At 42.0% G+C, this 21,371-nt stretch overlaps 1 protein-coding gene across 1 annotated transcript in view; it reads right to left on the reverse strand.

Moving 5' to 3' along the window:
- htr2aa (5-hydroxytryptamine (serotonin) receptor 2A, genome duplicate a) overlaps positions 1–20,804 on the reverse strand; it is a 33,051-nt gene extending 12,247 nt beyond the window's left edge. The window contains exon 1 of the mRNA XM_028393993.1: positions 20,372–20,804. Within this exon, the coding sequence (XP_028249794.1) occupies positions 20,372–20,804 (433 nt within the window). The remainder of the gene's footprint in view (positions 1–20,371) is intronic.
- Positions 20,805–21,371: the final 567 nt, after the last annotated feature.

Consider the following 21,371-nt stretch of genomic DNA (forward strand, 5'->3'; position numbering starts at 1 on the left):
TTCAAACATATGGTAAATACTGTAGTGTCTGGTAGAAACTAACAACATGCTGGGACATCTGTGTTTGTCTTCAGTCAAACTACAGTCTGTAATAATTAATGATTAGCTTGTCTGTAACTGTGTTTGTCATGCACTCAGCGGTTGGTAGCTACTAAAAAGCTAATTACACAGTGACCACACGGTAATACATGGAATGAGTCACACAGATGGAACAAGGCCGAAGGCTTTTAGACCCACCACAAACTGAGAGCACGCACCAGCTACATCCACCACTGTCTGAGCTGCAGGTGCACGGGCTGGAACCATGCATCACACACACAGCATGCTGCTCCTGCGTCTCTAAATATAGTCCTGTAAATTGGTCTTGAAGCTGCTGATGAAAATTATATTATACAATATTGTGAATATGAGAAGGCTCTTTATGTTCTATGCATCAAGGTGGGTTCATTCATAGAGGCCATTTCCTATGATGCAGTTCAAACAGCATCACACAGGCGCTGAAAACATCAAGGATAAAGTCAGAGTGGAAAAGATAAGGAAGAGAAAAAAGAGCCTCACTGCTTTCCTCATAAAAACAGATTCTAAAAGAACCTGCAGCTCTGTGAGGCTGCAGCAGTAAAGCACAACAGAAAGACAGGAGGGACCTAGACATGTTACTGTGACCACGAGTACACTATTAGAGTTTTGTTAATGGAGACAATAAGATAGCATATTTGTGTTTTAGTGTCTGTTGGGTCTGTTCAAGATGACCAAACTTAGTATCAGTGTAATTATCTATTTTGGTTGTTTGTTTGAAAAATTAAAATTGCAGTTTTGGCCCCATAGGTATCTGCTGCTGTCATAGACTGTACACGGAGATGGACAATACAGGTCTACCTCCAACCATTGTATGTAAGTTTGGCCAAAATAACTGTGGACGCTGCAGAGTTGGAAAAAGACGCCATCTTAGAACCAGAAACCGCTTAGTAATAGTCGAGAGGTGAAGCTGGATCATTCCTGTTCCGACCAACACTCATCCACTTCCATGTTGAACCAGCAGCAAAGCTTTTCCTGAGCGGCTGACCATCTACACACAGATTATTTTGATATAAAACTAGCCAACAAGCCATAAATCATCATTGGAAAAAAGCGATGTGAGGAGTACTTTAGTAGTGAATTAGGTCTGTGTCTGATCCACTAACCAGGAGTAAGTGAGGTTTATAACCTGTACTGCACCCAGCCTCCTGTCCTGGCTCTCCTCTACTGTAGAATCAATGGCTGTTGTCTTGCTATTTGGTATTGTGTCAGTTTTTATTAGCTAACATGCTTGATTTGAAATGGTACCTGGAATGTGATACCTTCTGATATGTAAGTCTCTTTAGTTGCTGTCTGCCATCGTCTGTTATGTTTGTCATCGTGACTACAAAACGTTAGTTATGTCCAACAGCAACTTGTCCTAGTTGAAGCTGAAGGAAACACCCTTTTAATGTAATGTAGAGGAAGACTTTTTAAGGGCTTGTATTTTTGCATTAGCAACACGACAGAATTCAAGGATACTCAGTGAATCAGCTCATTTCAGAGAATCCACAGACAGTCCAAGAAGACAAATCCCTGTCTGCATTAAGGAGATTTTTTTTTTTGCAGCTTAGGTGCCACCTTTTCCCCTAGAATCAATCCTGAGGGTGTTGACAAAAATAGACCCATAACTGAGAGGATTAGAGCCAGATCATCACCATCGTCTTCAGGGCCACGATGGAGCTTGTGCCCACCCTCCTCCTCCTCCTCCTCTTCCTGAGTCTCTGCCATTCTCCTATAATGCAACAGGTGAGGGACGACCTGATCCAGGCTTTTATTATTTGGGAGGAGGTGATGAGTCATCCGACTTGTTCGACGTCGCCATGGTCACCACCTCCTCATCCTCTTTGCTGGCATTCTTGTTCTCTGCTTTCCTCCCTTATTTCTGCATATTTGTCCTTCTTGTTTTACATCACTGTCCTTGTCTGACCCTGAACTTGCACTAGAATTATTTTTGTCTGTGCTGTTTCTTTCACTCTATTTTACATTAAAACCTCTCTCTTAGTTAGGCCCATTATGTTCTGACATTAGTCATAAACAGCCTTCTTTCTGCTGCTCTATGGCCTCCATTTTTTCCTGCACTCGAGGTCCAGCATATACAGTGTTAGACGCTTTGGTCTGTGCTAGCATAATGTTCCCTTTGTGTGCTTAATGGTTTATGAACTCTGTCAAAGGTCTGTCCTCTATGCAAAGGAAGTGAACAATGTCCCATCTGCATTAGAACCTTACAGGGATGGCAGGGTAAGATAATAATCAAAAACTATGTTGTTTGATTGCAAAACACAAAAAAATATAAATTAATAAATGTAATCGCGGCATCAGAAGGATTACAAAAATAAATGTAAAACATCTCTGTCATATTTGTATATGTTTGTGAGTCCAAATAATTAGAGTGGGTGGGCCCTTATGACCTATACTACAGCCAGCCACTAGGGGGCAAAGTTTCGGACTCACATTTGGGGAGCTGTCATGTCGTCCATCTTTATATGCAGTCTCTGGTATAAAGTGTAGAAATGTTTCCCATCTTTACAAAAGTGGAGCTGTGTTTGAGCCGGTGTCCTCAGTCGATCTTTATTAGATGAACTAAAATAATTGGCCTCATAGACAATCAAAACTTTGTGGGTTTTGCACTTGTTTTTACCTAAATACACCAAAGCAATGTTTCTCTGCAGCTGATCCTCCTTTCTCAGATCCCCACAGAGAGGCACAAAGAGAAAAGACAATTCCCCCTCAGGGACTGATAAAGTATCACATTATTACCGGCTCTGCAACCTCTGATGGCAATGACCTGGAACCACAGTGAATTATCTCTCGCTGAGAGATTTCCTCCATACAACCTCACACACACACACAAAATCCACCAAAAAATAGAAAGAACGTCCCTCAGGACCTGCTGAGATGTGACTGTTTGCTCCCACGCCTGCTGCTGCTGCAGACAGAGAGAGCTGTCCACATGAAGCTGCTGCTATGGTTTCATACTCAACATGTTCTGACATTGTCACCTCAGCCTTGTTCTTCCTAAAGAGCCACCGGGAGTTCGATGTTGCCACTTCACCAGCTTGTAAAACCTTCAGAGGAATCAGACCACAGGAGAAATGCTGCAGCTGTGACATTGTTTTTCAGTGCCTGACACCAATTAGACCCTGTCAGCTCCACACAAGAGTTCAGACTTTTACTCCTGTCCAGGTGACAGACGACTGGTCAAACAATAATAGCTGCAATCCAAGTCATGTTCTTTGCGCAAAGCTGTAAACATGTATATTTTTTGCTGACTGACTGACTTTTTGGAGCTAACCCCCATAGGCTACAGGGGGAACTGCAGTGTTTGCCACTTCCTCATTGGGCCTGGAAGGAGCTGCATAGATGAGTCCGATTCTGTGACCTGCTGCTGCTACTTCCTCACAGAATGCTGAGGACAGACAAAAACTGCAGTTCCGTGAGTGTACTCTTGAGGCTGGCTCCAAAAGTGAGTCAGTCCCCGCAGACAAGCTAACCTCACAATAAAATTAATTTAATTGATTTCAGAAGAATGAAAGGGACTTTTAAGGACTTTGCACATCAAATTTAAATTTACTTTCAAACATGTGTTGGGCAGAGTGGTGAGTAGTCCTGCCCTTCATCCCCCGCACTGTCTGTCCACTTCTGCTCTAAATGCGCAATTAAAAAAACCCACAACCACCAATTTATTAATCAAATAACAGCAAACATTATTTTCATTCTGATAAAAAGCTTTCATCAAACATTTACAGCTGCAACATTTACCCTGCCATCCAGCGGGGATAGCAGGCTGATTCCAGTGCTGTCATTGTTATAATTGTTGAGGTGAACAGTGGGTCAGGCTTTTAAGTCTTTTTAGAGTTTTTGATGGAGAGAGAGGAACAACAGGAGGACCAGGGGATCGATTCACTGATGGACACAAACATGAAGAGATTCGATCTCTCCGGGCGTCTCTGAGGGAGGTTAAATCTGGGTGACTGCACGGACTCATTGCCGCAGACTGTTAACCACAGTGCAGGTTTTCCGGTGAAATAACCCACATTTTGTCATCTTAACTTTAGCTCTGTGCTAACCACATGTCCTTTTTACTTCAGTGTTTGTTGTTGGAACTCATTACAGTGAAGTTTACCCGAACATGTGCCAGCTGTTACACAGATGACTCTTTCATACACACAAAAGCTCATTCATTTTTAAAATATAGAAGAGAAATGAGTGTGACTTTTTTTTAAAGTTTATATTTTAGCTGGAGCTTTGAGAGGAGGCATGTTGTGCTGTATGATGCTTATTTTAATAAAGTAGTCCTAATTGCAGCCTTATGCATGTAAGGATTGCTGCATGCAAACAAAGGGTTAATGTACAGTTCAGAATCACGCTTAATCAATGCTCTATCGCTAAGTTACAGCTAGCAGAGTATGCTTACATGGCTAATGAGCTGGCCACGAGGTTGGCTAAGTGTAGCATTACTAGCATTGAAAAACTCTGGTAATTCAAAAGGTTGAAACGAGGCAAGTGGACATGTAGGGTTTTCTCTGCTCCTCCAATACAATCCTTACGATCGTTAGCATTAATTTGCACTGGATTGTACTAAACAAAATAATGAACCCATTCTAAAACAATATATACAATAATATTTCTACATATCATCGCATCAAAAGACGAATTTCGTCTTCATGGGGACTGTGGATATGAGTCCTGATTAAGAGGAGAAAAAGAACATTGAACAGCAAGAGAAAATGATGAATCATCATGCAAAGGCTCAGAGATGGCCTGGTTCATGGCCAACTGTGCAGGCTTTCTAAAGTAAAGAAATATGAAAATAATTGATAGAAGAAGAGTGAAAATGGAGAGCAGGAAAATGAGCTCCCGCGGGGGCACGAACACATCTGATGAAAGAGGAGCAGAGGGAAGACTGGAATCTGGAGAAGGAGGAGGAGAGTTTGTGGAGCCGCGCAGATCACATACAAACACACGCAGCATGGAGTCTTACTATTATCAGTGACTCACGTTACACACACCTGAATCAGAACACTTCAGAAATCTCAAACCAGGCTTGGCTCAGCTTCTTCCGCAAAATCTGACTTGTTTAGATCATAAGTAATTCTGCCTGGTGTCAGGAGATGAAGCCAAGAACACACACTCAGAGGACTTTACGCTGACGTACCCTCAATACTACAGACAGTGGTGTAACACTGAGAACATGCAGCAGAGTTGAGTTGATTGTTTCTGACTTAGAAAACTGTATATAGGCTTGTTTGAGTAAAATGACCTGCAGGAGGCTGCTGGTTGGACCCTTTGACTGTGTACGATTATTCTTTACTCACTGGCAAAGAGGTGGAGTGTGAGTGTAGCTGAGGCAGGCAGGCAGTCGCAGAAGCAGGAAGCTCATGCTGTTAGGTGGCGTGTGTGTTTATTTTTAAAATTCAAAGTTGATCCAACCAAGGATATCAGTTACTGTTGTGGAGCCATGAGGGTTTAGATCAAGAAATGTGGAAACAAGTCAAGAATGGAAACAAAATTGAGGAATAATATCCATCCATCCATCTTCAAACCGCTAATCCGGGGCCGGTTTGCGGGGGCAGCAGTCTAAGCAGAGACTCCCAGAGTTCCCTCTCACCGGACACAGAATCCCAAGACGTTCCCAGGCCAGCCAAGAGACACAGTCTCTCCACCGTTTCCTAAGTCACTTGCCCAGAACACCTCCCCAGGGAGGCGTCCAGGGGACATCTGAAACAGATGCCCAAGCCACCTTAGTTGATTCCTTTCAATGTGGAGGAGCAGCGGCTCTACTCTGAGCTCCTCTCAGGTGGCCGAGCTCCTCGGTCTATCTCTAAGGGAGCGCCCAGCAACCCTTCAATCGTATTCACGATCTCATTCTTTCAGTCACTACCCAGAGCTCATGACCACAGCTCTTTCTTTATTACGACAGACCGGAACAGCAACTGCAGAAGCTGCACCAATAGGAATAATATCAGCATTAGAAAAGCCAAACATAAGAGCTCAAGTGGAGCTGCCTTATTGTTTATATGCTGCATACTTGTCATGAGTCATGAATCAAGTTCTCTAATTCCTGACTAAATACTGAACATGAGTGAGTCATTGTATTTTCCATATTTTGCCCTTGAGTTTTCTCTTAAATAAAGTTTTAAAAATAATAATAAGAGAGATTCATTTCTGTTTCCACAACCCATTGCATATATGTAACCTTTCCTGTAGCATCTTCCTTTAGCAACTGAACAGTACATACTATTGTGTAACATTTATAGAGTCTGGAACAAAATTGGAACTGTATGCTGGACAATTTTAGCTCAACCTGTTAAAATTCTATCAAGGCCTAAAAGCTGGTGACAGCTGTGACCTCACACTATGAGTCACATGCTGGATCATTCATCTGTACTCAATGAGTCAATATTTACACACAGAAACTTTTGAATTGTATTCTTAAGGGCCTGCTCCTCATTTTGCAAGCACGCTCATGCTGCTGACTAAGCTGCAAGACAACTTTACATTTAAATACTGTTTTATTTTCCGTCTCTAGGCAGGAAGATGCTGCGAAGATGCTGCGCTGCAGATATATATTTTCTAATTGTTCCCCTGCAGAGAACCACAGCACCCAGCACGACTAAAAGAAACTCTCAGCTGTGCGTGTGAAGTGCGAGTAATTATTCCATGGGTTGCATCCAAAGTATGTTTGTGGTGATAAAGTAAGTTGATTGTGTTGGTTTTTCAAGAGCGCTCGTTCTCCTGAGGCAGCGGGATGACAGCACGAGGGGGAAGCCGAACAATAGAGAGCAGAGAGTCGACTGCGAAGAGAGAAAGAGAGAGAGAAGAGCTGGGCAAATTGCCAAAGTGTTATCGTCTCTGTGAGTTTACGCGCAGACAGCCGGCTGGAGTCAGAATCCAAACAACAAAATGATGATGGCAGCAACAAAAGGGAGAATCAATGTGGATGGAAGTAGAACAATGAGAGCGGAGAAGAGGCTGAGATGTCGTCAGCGAGTAGCTGAAGTGGAAAACGAAACAAAGGCCAAAACATTCCCACATCAAGGCTGCACACCACACAAGACTAATAATAATAAGTACACGTTTGTTATTCTATGCTTCATCATATCCTGCCTGGCCACCAGATGTCCTCACATCCTCCTCCTGCTCGGACTCAGCCAGCTCCCACGCTGACCTCTCCTGTGTCCAATTCCACCAATCACAGGTGGACTCCTTCTGTTGGATGCCAGCAGGTGAAGCAGCGTGTGGGCCCTTTCCTGGTTGGAGTTTACCTTTGTCATCATTTAAAAGTGTGGATCTATGTGCCTAGCGGACAGTGGATTAACTCAGGATCAAGGATTTAAGCAGGAGGCTTGGTTTGGTGAGATTGTGTTTACTTAATGTCATTATTGTCATAATACAGGGTGAGCACTGAAAATTGAAACCAGACTGAACCCAAGTGAATGAACAGTTATAGTGAAAGAACCAGAAAATGAACAGAGATGGTAAATGTCTGTATTTGCCCCAGTAAGCAGCAGGATCTGGTAAAGCTCACTGTTACCACGTTGACACCGGTTCCTTTACAATATACTAATCCCTCAGCCGATCAGCCTGTCAGGCTTTTGTCACATCTTGATTGTGTTTTGGCATCTGATGCCCTTTTAGATTTCTGCGACCTCGACATCTGTGACGGAGCGCTGACGACTCACAAGAGTGTGCTGGTGCTGAATGCTAACGAATTCCAGCATGTAAACGACTTTAAAAACAGCCGCAGTAAAAAAAAATCCCTCGAGTTGAAGCAGCCTCGTAATAAAATGTTTATCTGTTGATGCAGAGGGGGGAGGGGCTTTAAGAGGCAGGAGGGGAAAACACAGGAGATTGAATAGGCTCTGTTCATCCAGTGGAGAAATTCTTCCATCTGCAACTAGTTTCTCCACCATTTTCTTGAGTCTCTTATGTGGCCACAGGAGGGCGCTACATAGGTCTCACCTCAGATGCCAAAACGAATTCAAACACTGCTGTTGCCTCCCTGTTAGGGGCTGTCTGCTCCGCTTGTCTTCACTGACTTTTACCGACATTAATGTGTCACACCAGCTGCCTGAGGACAAAGAGAAAGTTAAGGTGAAGATAAAGTCAGGAGAGACTGAGGATGTCTGACTTACAGCTAAGTCCTGAATACTAAATAAAAGGTCTCATAATGACTGAGGGAAGGGTAAGGTTTTTACAGATGAAGGACGAGCTAAGGATAAATGAAAACATTCACAAAGGCGCTAACACAAACCGGCCTGGTATTAAAGTCTTCAGAAAAATGAAAGACTTCGCCTCATAGCAAAGTCACATTAAACCTTTAACGGTTTTCCTCATAAGAAGAGCACTTACAAACACTTTGGTTAACAAAATTAGACATGAAGTTAATCAAATGAACAAGTAATGTATTGATCAATGATCCCAGAAGAACAAATGTGAAACACCTTCAGTGCACACACGCCATTTTTATTTAGATCCATTTATGAGTTTATTAACTGGATGTGCAGCTCTCCTCAGCTTCACCGGGCTCTAAATTAAGTTTTATCTCATTATTTTGCAAAGTTGGGCTGTTTTGGTTCGCTGTCATTAGCCTGACGGTGTCATGTTCGGTCAGTTGAAGCAAACACCAGACAGAGCAGAACATAATGAAGCGTTTAAGTGCCAAGCCAGATACTGTATTTTTCTTGCTGAAAGTTAGTGAATAGTGGACTTTTTACAGCTTCTAAATAAAGTCTGACGTCTGTGTGTTTAAATATGAACACAGAATATAGACTACAGACATCTTAACTAAAAACAGGAGCTGTGTTGTCCATTAGAGTCCAGTACAGGTTGGAGCCACCACGGATTATCTGACATTTATGGAGCCGAGCACTGACTGCTGATGTTCACGATTAGTGACTGCTGGTCCACGTGAAGAAGTTTTCTCCTGAGTGCTAAGGGCTGACGCTCTGAGTGTTAATGTAACTGTAAATAACAGCTCTAATGACTGTAATCAGTACACAGTGAGCGTTGATTGCAGCCACAACAAAGACGTATAAACATCAGCGCGATGAGAGCCGTGAGCTCCTGTGATTCATGTTTCCCACCCACACTGACCGCTTCATGCACACGTTCAGGCTTCCAAAGGTGGTTTGCAACAGCAGGCACTTAATGAATGACTCAGAAGTAATATGCAAATTGTGTTCAATCCAATGTTTTCAATGTAAAGTGATACTTTGATAGCCTGAGACTGTGTAGGTTAATCTCAGTGGTGAATAACTTTGTTAGCGTTGCGTGTGCCAGATACTTCGTTCATTGGTTGCTTTTTCTTGTTTCTTTTGAGGATCACAAAGTTTTTATCCTGCCCTCCCCTGTCAGAACATAGGGATCACCTGACAACGTTAACATTAATCTGACATATGATTGTACTGCCTAACATCATCTGAGGTGGGGGACAGAGAAGTCTCAGGTTCAAGCCCCCTGACACCACAAGCTGTTAACTTTTATTTTAAATGTTGACCTCATGTTATGTTTTCCTGGTGAGGATGAGCTTTTGTTACCTTCCTAGTTATCGTACTTCTTCATCTTTCTTATTTTTCCTACCCGCCCGTCTTAAAGCTTTAAAGTTATTGTGGGTGTGATACAAGGTGCTAGCTGTAGCTGTAATTGTCATTCAACCTGCTCAGCTACAGTGACGTAGCACTCTTGACCTTTTGTCAGAAGACTACCATTGTGATTTTAAATTACTCCCATAAATAGGATGTAGCACGAGGTGCAGCTAATTCACAGCGGTTTCTCTCTTCTGCTTCCACACCTTTGTTTCAGTCTGTGTTATGTTCTGACAGCACATAATCGGCTCCATTGATAATGTTACAAAAAGAGTCATTTGTCTGTCAAGCAGCCGTCTCATCTAATCACATCAGTTTCCATTGGCTTAGTCAGAGTGGAGACAAAGAAAATGATTTCACAGCCACTTATGGTAAAGTCTGTGTTTTATACAGGGGTCTTGTAATTTACACGCGAATGCCAATTTCATACTCTAGAACAGTTTCCAGGGAAAGCTTACATTTTATAATGCAGGAATGTGTTTCTCATGACAGAAGGAAGAAAACCGGCACTTTTTATTGTGTGTTTCTAATATATTTTGCATTTTTTATCATCTATTCATGTTTGTCGTGTGTCTCTTGGTGGAGCTTTTTATTTATTTATGATTGGGAAACTGTAAATTTGCCACTTTTACCTATTGGAAGGCAACCATGCGGTTTTACTATCAACACACAGCAAAACAAAACAAGTGTTTCGGTGTATTCTGTCCTCCCTAACCAGCTTCCTGTGTGCATCTGCCAGTTTGTGTGTGTGTGTTTGTTGCTGTAGGGAACTTTGTCATCATGGCGGCCTTGCTGTAATTGTCCTTTCTGTAGAACAGTTCAGAGCAAAACAGTAAAGAATTAAACAGACGTTTAATTAGCCGGGAGAGAATCTGCTCTGCACATGAAACGCTTTGACGATGAACACAGTGAGATCAGACGACGCGAGTGCACATGTACACACTTACAACACTGGCACATGAAAACAAAGGTAAAAAGAATAATTCACATTCAAAATATATTCATAGAGAGATTATCCTGTTTCATGAAACAGAAATCTAATTAATATTTGAAGGCAGGAAGAGATCGCTTAAGGATAAACTCACTGCTCTGCAGAGCGAGGTTTACCAGGCAAAATGGGCTCAACTCCACTCTGTTAGCTTTTTCAGGAAAACCTCAGGGTACACTCCTCATATTATCCAGGCTTTATTCTTCTCTTTTTTCCTCCTTTTCAGGCACTGAATGAGGTTTAAAGTCCATTCATCCATCTATCCAGCCAGGTCGAGCTCATGGTGGCAGAAGGATAAGCTGCCAGGTCAGATGGGATATGCTGTATAATCCCTGCAGCATGTTCTGGTTCTGCCCCGGGGTCTCTGTCCATGTGTGTTTGACCCGTATGTGATGTCTTGTTGTACCTTTATTTTTTTAAACTTGATTTAATTTTCAGTTTACTTTTTTTTTCATTTTGTTTGTTTGTAGGCACATTCGTCAGTTTACTGGATGAACATCGCCAATTTATTATTTATTGAAAACATCCCAAACTTTGCAACTGATGTTTGTTTAATGCAAACAGCAAACTTTTCTGTCACTGTTAATTAGTGCAGAGACCAAGTCTACTCTAAAAAAAGCAGCTAGATCGGTTTGCTGTGTATTTCAAATATAATGAACCACTAGCTGCTGTTTTAAAAGCAGCTTTGTAGGGAAGCTCCTCTAGCTGCTTCTTCCCTAACTCATCTTCCTCCATGAGCGATTACCCACAACATTAGAACCACTGACAGGCAAATGACAGTGATCTGGTCATTTGGCATTGATCAGTTTGTGACGGGTTGTTGGTGGTCTTGGAGAGCACTGAGACTGACCATCCCATGTGTTCTATTAGCATAAACATAACCATGTGTTGCATCTGGCGGATGCCACATAACCCAGTTCAGAGGTGGACGGAATTTCAGCCTTGACAGAGTGTTGGGAGAGATGCCGGCATGCCATGGTGGGCACATATGGCAGACACAGATAGCAAGAATATCTGGCAAGAAATAACCTGCTGCTGCCTTGTTAGTATCAGTTACAATGTTAGCAAAGGAACCAAGAGGAAATGTCAACAGAGGGAGCTGTTGGGAGGGCGATATGTGTAGTTTTATTTGTGCACACAGCATATGACCACATAGCTTGCAGTGTAAAAATCAGACTTTAGACATCACAGTGGATTCACTTGCAAGGCGTGCATGTTAAGTTAATCTGGGACTGTGAATAGGCTGTATGTGTGAGCATGAGTCTGTCTCTGTGTGTTTGCCCTGCAGCGGGTTAAAAAAAACGGATGGATGCATGGACTTACTTCAGTGCATCTTGGAACAGTTGCTGCTCTTAAGTCAGATTTTTCCATTCCACTTCTATTATTAAATATCCCATAACAGCTGCCATAACAAAAACAACATGAGAATATTTCTGCAGCATGTGAGCATCAAATCTTGTAAAGACATTAAATAGTGACTTAATAAAATTATTCTACAGCAGTAACAAGCTCCATGCTGCTGCACTAACTCATGTTATGGAAAACCCATTAAAAAAGAACTTTCTGGGAACATGTGAAGTTAACATATTCACTAGCACTGAAACAAGATTTGTTTTTAATCACTGGGAAAAATAATCAAAAATAATAGAAGAGCTGCAGTAATTTATTTTAATAATGCATCAGACGGTAATTGGAAGAGGGGAACAGAGGACAGCTGCAGCAGCTGTGAAAGAAACACACGGCTGGACAGCAGAGAGCCATGCAGCGATGCAAAACGAAGGTGGAGTAAAGTCACAGCAATAAACACAAAAAAGGCCTCAGAGGTCTGAACACCTGTGGCCGCACTCAGACACAGCTACAACACTGTGACGCCTGCACATGGGAGATGATGGTGTTTTGTCTTCAGTGGACTTAGATTTTTTCATCCAAGTCCAAGTTTCCTCCCCTGAGACTGAAGCAAACTCATTCAATCTAAATTACAGCGTGCCAAGGCGGCGTGTCATCATAAGCCCTCATTATTCAACATTAATTATACGCTGCTCACAAGAAAGAAGTAGAAAAGTTTTTAAAAGTGAAGGCAACGAGTTTATGATGTGAATCCAATATTACTTGATAAACACACTTGTTTCTAGCATCTGAATTTTACTCCATTGATACAAAGTTTACAGATTTTGAGTTTATTAACTATGTGAAAATTAGATGAAATTTACAGTGGACAATTTTTTTCTTCTAATTTTCATATAAGAGTTTTGACATTGAAGATACAAATTTATTTTTTTTTAAATCTGTTATTGCCATTATTTATTATTTAATAAATAATTATTAATTGGATCTTCTTTTAATAAAAAGTCAAAATGTGTAGTTTCTGTTTTGAATAACTTAGTTTTTTCTCTAAAATCTTTTAGTCAGCAGCAAAATTTGGGAATTTTCATCGCATGATTTTGACTTAAACACAATTTTCCTTTTTGTCTTAGTTTTACATTTTATTTAATCTCATATTTTACTCTTACTGCAATTTACAATCTGGCACCTTTTTTTTCAGAATTTAATTATTTTTGAATTATGTGAAATGATAAATGTTTTTGTTTTTCGTTTATTTTACTTTTCAACCCATTATAGGTTAGGGTTATGGTTAGGCATGGATTTCTATAAATTAGGGTTAGGTTTAATCCACAGGGTTTGCTGTAGATTGACACCATCAGTCCTTCTTTGGCTGAACAGGGCTGTCTGTTTCTGCATTAAACGCTATATTACATAAGATGTTAGCTTTTGTTTAGCCTTAAATGACTTCGGGACCTGCCTTTATCTCTTCACGCTCCCCTCCTCTCCTCATTACGTACTCTTTGTGCTGACCACCCCACATGCTCTTATTTTGACATTTCCTATTACATCTTGACCTTTTGCCCTGCTTCCTCACATCTGGCTAACAGAGGCTGATAATGGCTCTGCCCTTTTGTTTGCATCTGTTTTTTTTTGTTCCATCTGGTCAAGTGAGAGAGGGGGGGAAGAGTGAGGCCGGTGATTTGAACGCTTGCCTGCTGCTGCTGCTGTGTTTTTGTTCATGCTGCTTTGTGCTTCTCTCTGCGGCTCACAGACACAAAAAAGAAAAATCTTCTCTATCTCATGCAGTTGAACACAAATGGATGAGCACAACACAGGCTATTTTCCACTTGGGGCTCTATCTCACATCTCTTTCACTCACTTTCTGCTTCCTCATCCCTCCTTCCATCAAGAGAGGAATTAGGGGTTATTTTTGCTCCGGGCGCTGAACTGCCTCATCAAGGAAGTCGCCAGGACAACGTCTGAGGAGTTTTTTACTGTTGCGTAAGACTTGTTACGCCCACCCTACTTCTCAGACTAAACTGCGAGCTCAGATTATTACAGTAAACTGTGTCCAGAGCCTGTCAGAAACCTTTATATGGATAGGAAGTGCTCCAGAGCATTGTTACATCTACTTAACCTTTTCAGTCTCAGTTTGATGTCATTAAGCCTCTGCCTTTTGGTTCACCTGTCCAGCACTTGTCTCATTGTAGTCCCTGCATATTTAGCTGCTGTGCTGGCAGGGGACTAAAGACAGAAATGTCAATCTGTCCAACACCAAGCAGAGTGGAGGGGCTGGAGATGGTGATAATGAATATTTGGAGCATTAAAGCTGGAGGAAAGCTGGAACAATGGTGGCATTGCAGGGCTGCATGAAGGCATGAGCCACATATGTCAGGCTGTATTCTCTGCAGTGACATACTTGGGATATTTCCAAGAATTTGAATGTGTCGATAGGAGTTTCCAGCCCATTATTTCTCTTGATTAATGTTCAAGTCAATCAAGTGATGCTGAGACGAAGCAGCAGGCAGCAGAGGGACTGATTAAAGTTTGTGATTTACAGAGGCTACAGATGGAGTTTGGCTACAGTACAGAATTTTAACACATTCAGACTGTTGATTTCTTGCTTGTTTTTAATGAGATTGCGTCAGTGGTGTGTGAGATTGGGGGGTTTGTTGCCTTTTTTTATCAACAGCAAGTAAACATTGCATCACCTGTGAAATATGGATCAAAATCAGCATATTATTATCATACTTTTAGCAGCTGTATAGCAGCAGCACCTCTGTTTTTTGCATTCCTGTCACATTTTAAGTTGCTTTGGGCTCATTGTTCACTGCAATATAAAGTCCTCCACCTCTATGGAAACAGCACAATCATGCCTAGAAGTAGAGAGAACTAAAACACGTAATGTATTTCAGCACAAATCAGCAAAAATAATCAAAAAAAATCAAAAATAATGAATTTATGTAGTGATCATATTTGGCTTTCTAGTTGTGCTTAGAGTCTTTACACATGTAGATAAAGTCAGTTTGATGGAGAAATCCTGATGTTTTTTTCCCAATGGAATCGTTTGCCTGTTTCTAGCCGTGATGAATGGTGAAACTTTGGAAAGAAAATGTGCTTTTTTTATAATCTGCTAGTGGATTCAGTGCAAATAAAGTAGAAGCCATCTGTTGACAGGCGATCTCAGGTGACAACAAGCGCTTGTAAAACACATCCAAGCAGTAAATAAATGAAGATTTTCTGTTTTGGCTTCATATACGTTCGCGTCTCACAGAATATTCTAACACAGGATTAAACATGTTAAAACTGTAAAGCGGAGGGATCCACAGAACAGACTTTTAATCTTTTAAGTAAACCTCATCCTGCTCATCTGCCCGTCCAAAGGAAGAAGACAACATTTGAAGGCCCTGCCTCAGAAATGTTTTTTTGTTTTGTTTTGTTGTTTTGTTTTTTTTTTTGTTTTGTCAGACACCCTCTGAGAGGAAGGCTATCGCAACGGAAACAGAGGAAGGGAAGGCAGACAGGAGTGATGGATGAATGGAGTCTACCAAGAGGAAAGACATTAAAGCCCAGAGGAACAATGAGGAGTGAGGAAAATGAACCTAAAATTCTGAAAAGAAAAAATAAAATCAATACAATATTAAATCAGTTATGTTGTGTGGAGGAAAGAGCTGAAGAAGTAGAGGACTCAGCACCCACTGAGCTCAGACTGGAATACTGTGTTCCCACAGGTCCTCTGTTTTTTCTCTGTTGCCTCTAGTGACCAAAGGACCAAAGGCTTTTTGCACCAAAGCATTGATTACCAAGCAACTGAATCACAAAAGCCACGTCCTGAGTGGGTGTCGGTGGTCAGGGGGGCTAAGCTTTATGCTCAGAGCAAACTCTGTTTTCATTCAGGAGTGTGTGGAGAGGTTTCTGAAATCAAACAGCATACACTACGCACTCTGGCTGATTGGAGCTGTGGTATAAATATCACAGCACTTCAGCCGTTAATGTGTCACTTTATACCATAGAATGACACGCATTGATTGGGGTTACAGGTGAAGATGGCCCTTTAACAACACCGCATGGCTTAAATAGGACAACAAACACACAAAATACACAGTTGCTACTCATTCCTCATGGGTTCCTGACTTGTTCTCCATCGCACATTTGTGTGAACCCTGTAAAGCCATTAGTGGATCTGGCCATAGAAGCTATTGAACTATAAGAACTCCTTACTACTATTCAGACCAGGGGCTGCTTGTCAGTCATTCTCCTCTGTTGGACGGGTCTGGTGTCTGTATCTGACTCTTAAAAGATTGTCTGGTGGACTCACCGACCAATTGACACTTTTATTCCTGCTCCAGTGAAAGTCTGTTTCCAGGTCAGAGAAATCACACATCAACATCTCTAGCGTTTCTGTTTTTTAGCTCGCTGCTTAGTATTCAAGTTTGGTAATTAGGCAAGAATTCTATTTTTGGCTTTTCACATGAACTGCAACAACAAATATGATAAACTATGAGAAAACCAGCGCAGCGTTTACATCTAAAGTCTGCTGTGTGCTGACCTGGGTCTGAAAAACCTTCAACTTGCATTTGTGTGCAGTCAGTCTCACGAGAGGAAAAAAAACAGAACCTCTTCTAAATAAGAAGGAACAATCTGTTTAAATTGAGCTGGTGACAGTCGCTTTCTGTTTAAGATACCTGAACATCTTCAACTATCAGGGGGGCAGACTCTAGTCAAGTGAAACCCTAAGTTATTCAAGCTCTTTAAAGCCCTGAATGGAGCGTCAGGAGGATTGTGCAAGGTGAAAAATCACATCAGTCTGTCTGCGTTATTTTGACAGCTCATCCCCAGGGGCCATGTGACAAAAGCAAAACTGCTAAGTGTATTTGTCCTCCATGTAACAAGGACAGGAAACGAAGTCTTTGTCCACTGTGTCCACACAGACACAATGCTAGGTTAATCCCTAATTTCCCAGGAGACCTTAAACTGTTTGTTTTAGTCAAATAGGGCAGAGCTGGATCTCTAAGTCATCACTGGGCTGCCCGCCAACACACACAGAGCCAAATCTGTAAGTATTGGCATCCGGCTGGTAAGCTGATATGTATGTGACATGCTGATATACTGCTTCATATCAGACATCTCTGCGCCAGGGGAAATAAGAGTGACTCTGAGGAGAACAGGCCTTTAATGTAATGTTTGCTGAGAGAAAGAATTCTAAAGTCAGATTATATCAACAGCAAAAAGTGATGATGACATTTTAGGAGCATAGAGGGTTTCTGAAATCCCTGGTCGGTAACATTTTAGCAGGCATGGATGGATTATGAGACGCAAAGTGAAAGAAATGTTAAGTGACGGCTCATGAAACAGCCACAACCTGACAGAAGACATAAACCCCCGGCCTCCTGAGCGACAGTCCGGCGGAGCGTTTTAACCAAAAATCATTCACCGCTTCCTTTTGGCAGCCTTTACAGACCATAAAATCATCCCCATGACCACATGACAAAACCTACAAGGGTATAACAGAGCTGAATACCACTCTGCTGATGGGTGCTCAGTTAAAATTACAACGGATGGCGACAGGAGATCTTCTGATGATGGCAGCAGGAGTCCTCCGATATATATCTAAATAGGGGCTCTGCTGCAGTCTGTGATGTCACTAACAGATCAGTATGTTTCTTTGGTGTTTGTTCCCTCTGTCATCTCCAGTAGCTGCTGGGTAGGGGCTTAAACCTGGTTAGAGGTGTAACATACTTGAGCAGGTAAGGCTCAGGAGGCTCTAAATTTAGGCCTGCAAGATCTCCTGAGCTTCTTCCTGTGGTCACACTTTTACCCTCATTCAGACATATACTGACTGCACTTTTGTTGCAAGAGCCAGATTTTGACAAAATCTAGGCTCCTCCATGTTTCTGGTAATATTCTCATTCATGATAAAAGTAGATTTAAATTCACACGATGTATTATTTATTATGTTATATTATGTTTGTGGCATCCCTTTAGAGGAGGATATAAACAGGTCCCTTATACCCCAGATATAACATATGTGTTACAGTAAGATTGAATCTCTTTTGGCCACAATAATCATGAACTTCTAATAATGTTGGTTTAAAAAAGTCACAACAAAAGAGGAGATATTGTTTCAGCAGAGGAGGTCTGCAGGACTTTCATACCAGGACACATGCAGCCATGCCTGTGATGTCACTTTATAAAAAAGTGGGCTCCATAACCTCGTTAATGACCCCATTAATAATCTAATCTCGTCAAGCTCTGTGGCACAAACTGATCCGTGACCTCAGTAATAACCACTCACACCCTCATCTCTTGATTTCACCTTTAATCTTCTACACATCTTATACACACACACACACACACACACATAGATCGTTCATCTGCGGTGATATCATCATCATCATCATGCCCTCTGGACCTGAAACAGCTCTGTGTTTGGTTTCTGAATCACTAAGTGAACAGCCGTGTACCAACACAGGAAAATAATTGCGGTGCGTGTTTGTGTTTGGCGTCAGCGCAGCTAATGAGTTCCTTTGTCTTCTCATTAAAGGCGAGTAATAAGCACTGCAGGTCGTTCTTTTGGAAGCGCTCTTCCCCTCTGACTAATTTACCGCGTTCCTTCTCATGCAAATGAATTTGCTACTTAGGGCTTAAAGCTTCTTATGTGAGCAGCGGCTCGTGACATTTACAGAGACAGAGGGAAGAAGATTGAGGATCAGCTAGAAATGGGCAACAGTGAAGGGCGGTGGAAGCATCGTATGTCTGGGAGGTTATCAGTGTGTGTGTGTGTGTGTGTGTGTGTGTGTGTGTGTGTGTGTGTGAATGAGACAGTGACAGACAGGAGAGAAAAGGAAACAGTATTAATCAGCAGCCACCTGAACCACCAGGAGAGTGACAGCAGTACTTACATATAGAGGAGAGCTGGGGCAAAGGTGCTGTTTGTCTGACTGTCATGGATGGATGATAAGACAACAGGCCTCCAGGCACAAACATGTAACAGCCCCACAGACTGAAAGAGGCTCGGTGTCATCATTTTTAGTCTCTGTCTCTTTTGTGTTCTTTTATACACAGAATATTAGCAGACAATCCAAACAGAGGTTCATATTCAGGGGTCTATTAAGAGGAAGCAGGGAAGCTTTGTTAAAGCTCAGGTGTCATTCTGCAATTCCTCAAGTGACCACAAGAGGGTTGACTGCTAAAGCAATCTCCATGTTGAAAGCTTGCAACTTTACAGCAGAAATAAATATGTTGACAGACTACTTACAAAATTTTAAAGTAATCTGACTTATTCTGTGCCCGTACTTGGATTAACTGCAAATCTAGGTGGACTCAGATGCTGCCAGCTGGTTGAAACCTCCCACACTGACTCAACACCTCCTTTTAGAAATATGTGGAGGATGTTGCAGAAGGTTTGTCCATACCTATATGAACAAATTAGTGACAATTAAACAGCATTAAATCGATGTAATCTATCAGTGATTGATCTATCGGTGACAATAACAATTTTTCCTCAAATTCTGTGCCATTGTTATAGCACATAGTGTTCACATCAGTATTCTTTGCTGACTTGGTACATTTTCTTTGTAGGTGAGATCAGAATACATTGCTTGCAGGCTATAAAACCAGCCGCCTTCACATAGATTCATCAGCAGTAATAACCCCAATATCACAGCACAGCACACAGCGGGGCCATTTTCTGAATGAACATGTTTTCTGACATTTTCAGCTTGTAGCCTACACAAACTGTTATCAAGTGTCAGCTGCATCATCACCTTCTGCAGATTCATTTCCGTCTGGCACGCAGAAATCATCAGTGTAAGTTTAGAAGTGAGCTATGAATGCACCGAGCTGGAAAAATAGAAACACGCACCTCATTTGATCAAACAATAACAAACTAATCAATACATGTTTTTGTTCCAGCAGAGCAGGAATGGTCTGACATGTTTATGACATGGATGGAGTGTGTGTATAAAGTGGGTGGTTGGGAGGGTTAATATGGGCCTGTAGCAAATCATTGATCATCATCTGGCTGGTCCTTTCATCTCTGTGCATGTGTCTGCTTTGCCACTTTTCTTTTTGCAATGATGCAGCACTTCACACACACACACACACACACACACATATCACTGTCAATAACAACAAGAGGGGACACCTACATCCATGCTGCTGCTCTCCATCTGTCCACATGCACTACATCTGACTGGTCACATTACCCCATATTCTAAGCATTGAAACATATGATCCAGACACATTTTTCTGTATCGGATTTAACTGAGTGAATGAAGGCTTAAATATGCAGGCAGGTGCAGTTTGTTTAGTCATCTAACAATTCATCCATCCAAGTGTGCCTGTTGGACTCCAGTCAGCAACACACCAAATGTCAACCTAATAAAGCCCAATATGAGTGTCGCACAATGCTTACCGTAGAGAATGGTCACCATGGAAACCGGCATTACCAAGATGCCCAGGAGCATGTCAGCAACTGCCAATGACATCAAGAAATAGTTGGTGGCATTCTGAAGCTTCTTCTCCAGGGAGACCGCCAGGATCACCAGGATGTTGCCCATGACCGTGACAGCGATGACGGCTAAGATCAGCAAAGCTGCCCAGTTCTTTTCTACTGGCATCTCCGAGGGAGGGCATGGAGCTCCATAAGCTCCTCCAGCATTACGGTGCGACGAGTTTCCCAGCGGCACGTCAATGCCGTTCCCGTGGCACCCGTAGGTCGATGCATTACCGATTCTGAGCGTGCCGTCCTCGAACCCACGTGGAGGCCAGGGGTTGGACTCCAGCGCGGTAACCGATCTGATTGTGTTAGAGATCCACTCTGACACGTTGCCAGCTCGCAGGTTCATGGCGTCGACGGAGACAAACACCTCAGGAGTGCTGCCTGGAAAATGGGTCAGCGTAGAGTAGGAAGGAGGAAAGTGTGGGCATCATTTACTTGCTTCCATGCTCAGGTGAATACAACAGATACAACACCATTCATCACGAAGGTAATGAACGGTAATTCGATATCACTTATTTACTCCATCATCTCAGAAAGCTGTCAAAGGATCAACAGATGAGCTCCACACGGGGAACCAAAATAGCATGAAGCTGAATTCAGCCTAACAAAAAGAGCAGCTGTTCCATCTCAAAGGACAATGCATACAAATTTAATTGCTTAGTTTATACCGCCACTGTGTCACGTGGTCCTGGAAAAACAAACAAAAGTGTTCCAGTTGCTTTAAAGATCCAAAACCAGACGTTTTTTTTTTTTTTTTTACTCACATGTGTTGAGTCAGCTTAAAAAACAGTCTTCTAATCTTCTGATTATAGAATCCATTTGAAGCTGGAGCAAAGGCAGCTGCAGGTTTCACATCCTTGAAGTCCGGGCTCGCCGAAGCTGCGCTCATGTTCAAAATATTAGTAAAGTCTGG

The sequence above is a fragment of the Parambassis ranga genome, chromosome 21, assembly GCF_900634625.1.
Source record: "Parambassis ranga chromosome 21, fParRan2.1, whole genome shotgun sequence".
NCBI classification, from domain to species: domain Eukaryota; kingdom Metazoa; phylum Chordata; class Actinopteri; family Ambassidae; genus Parambassis; species Parambassis ranga.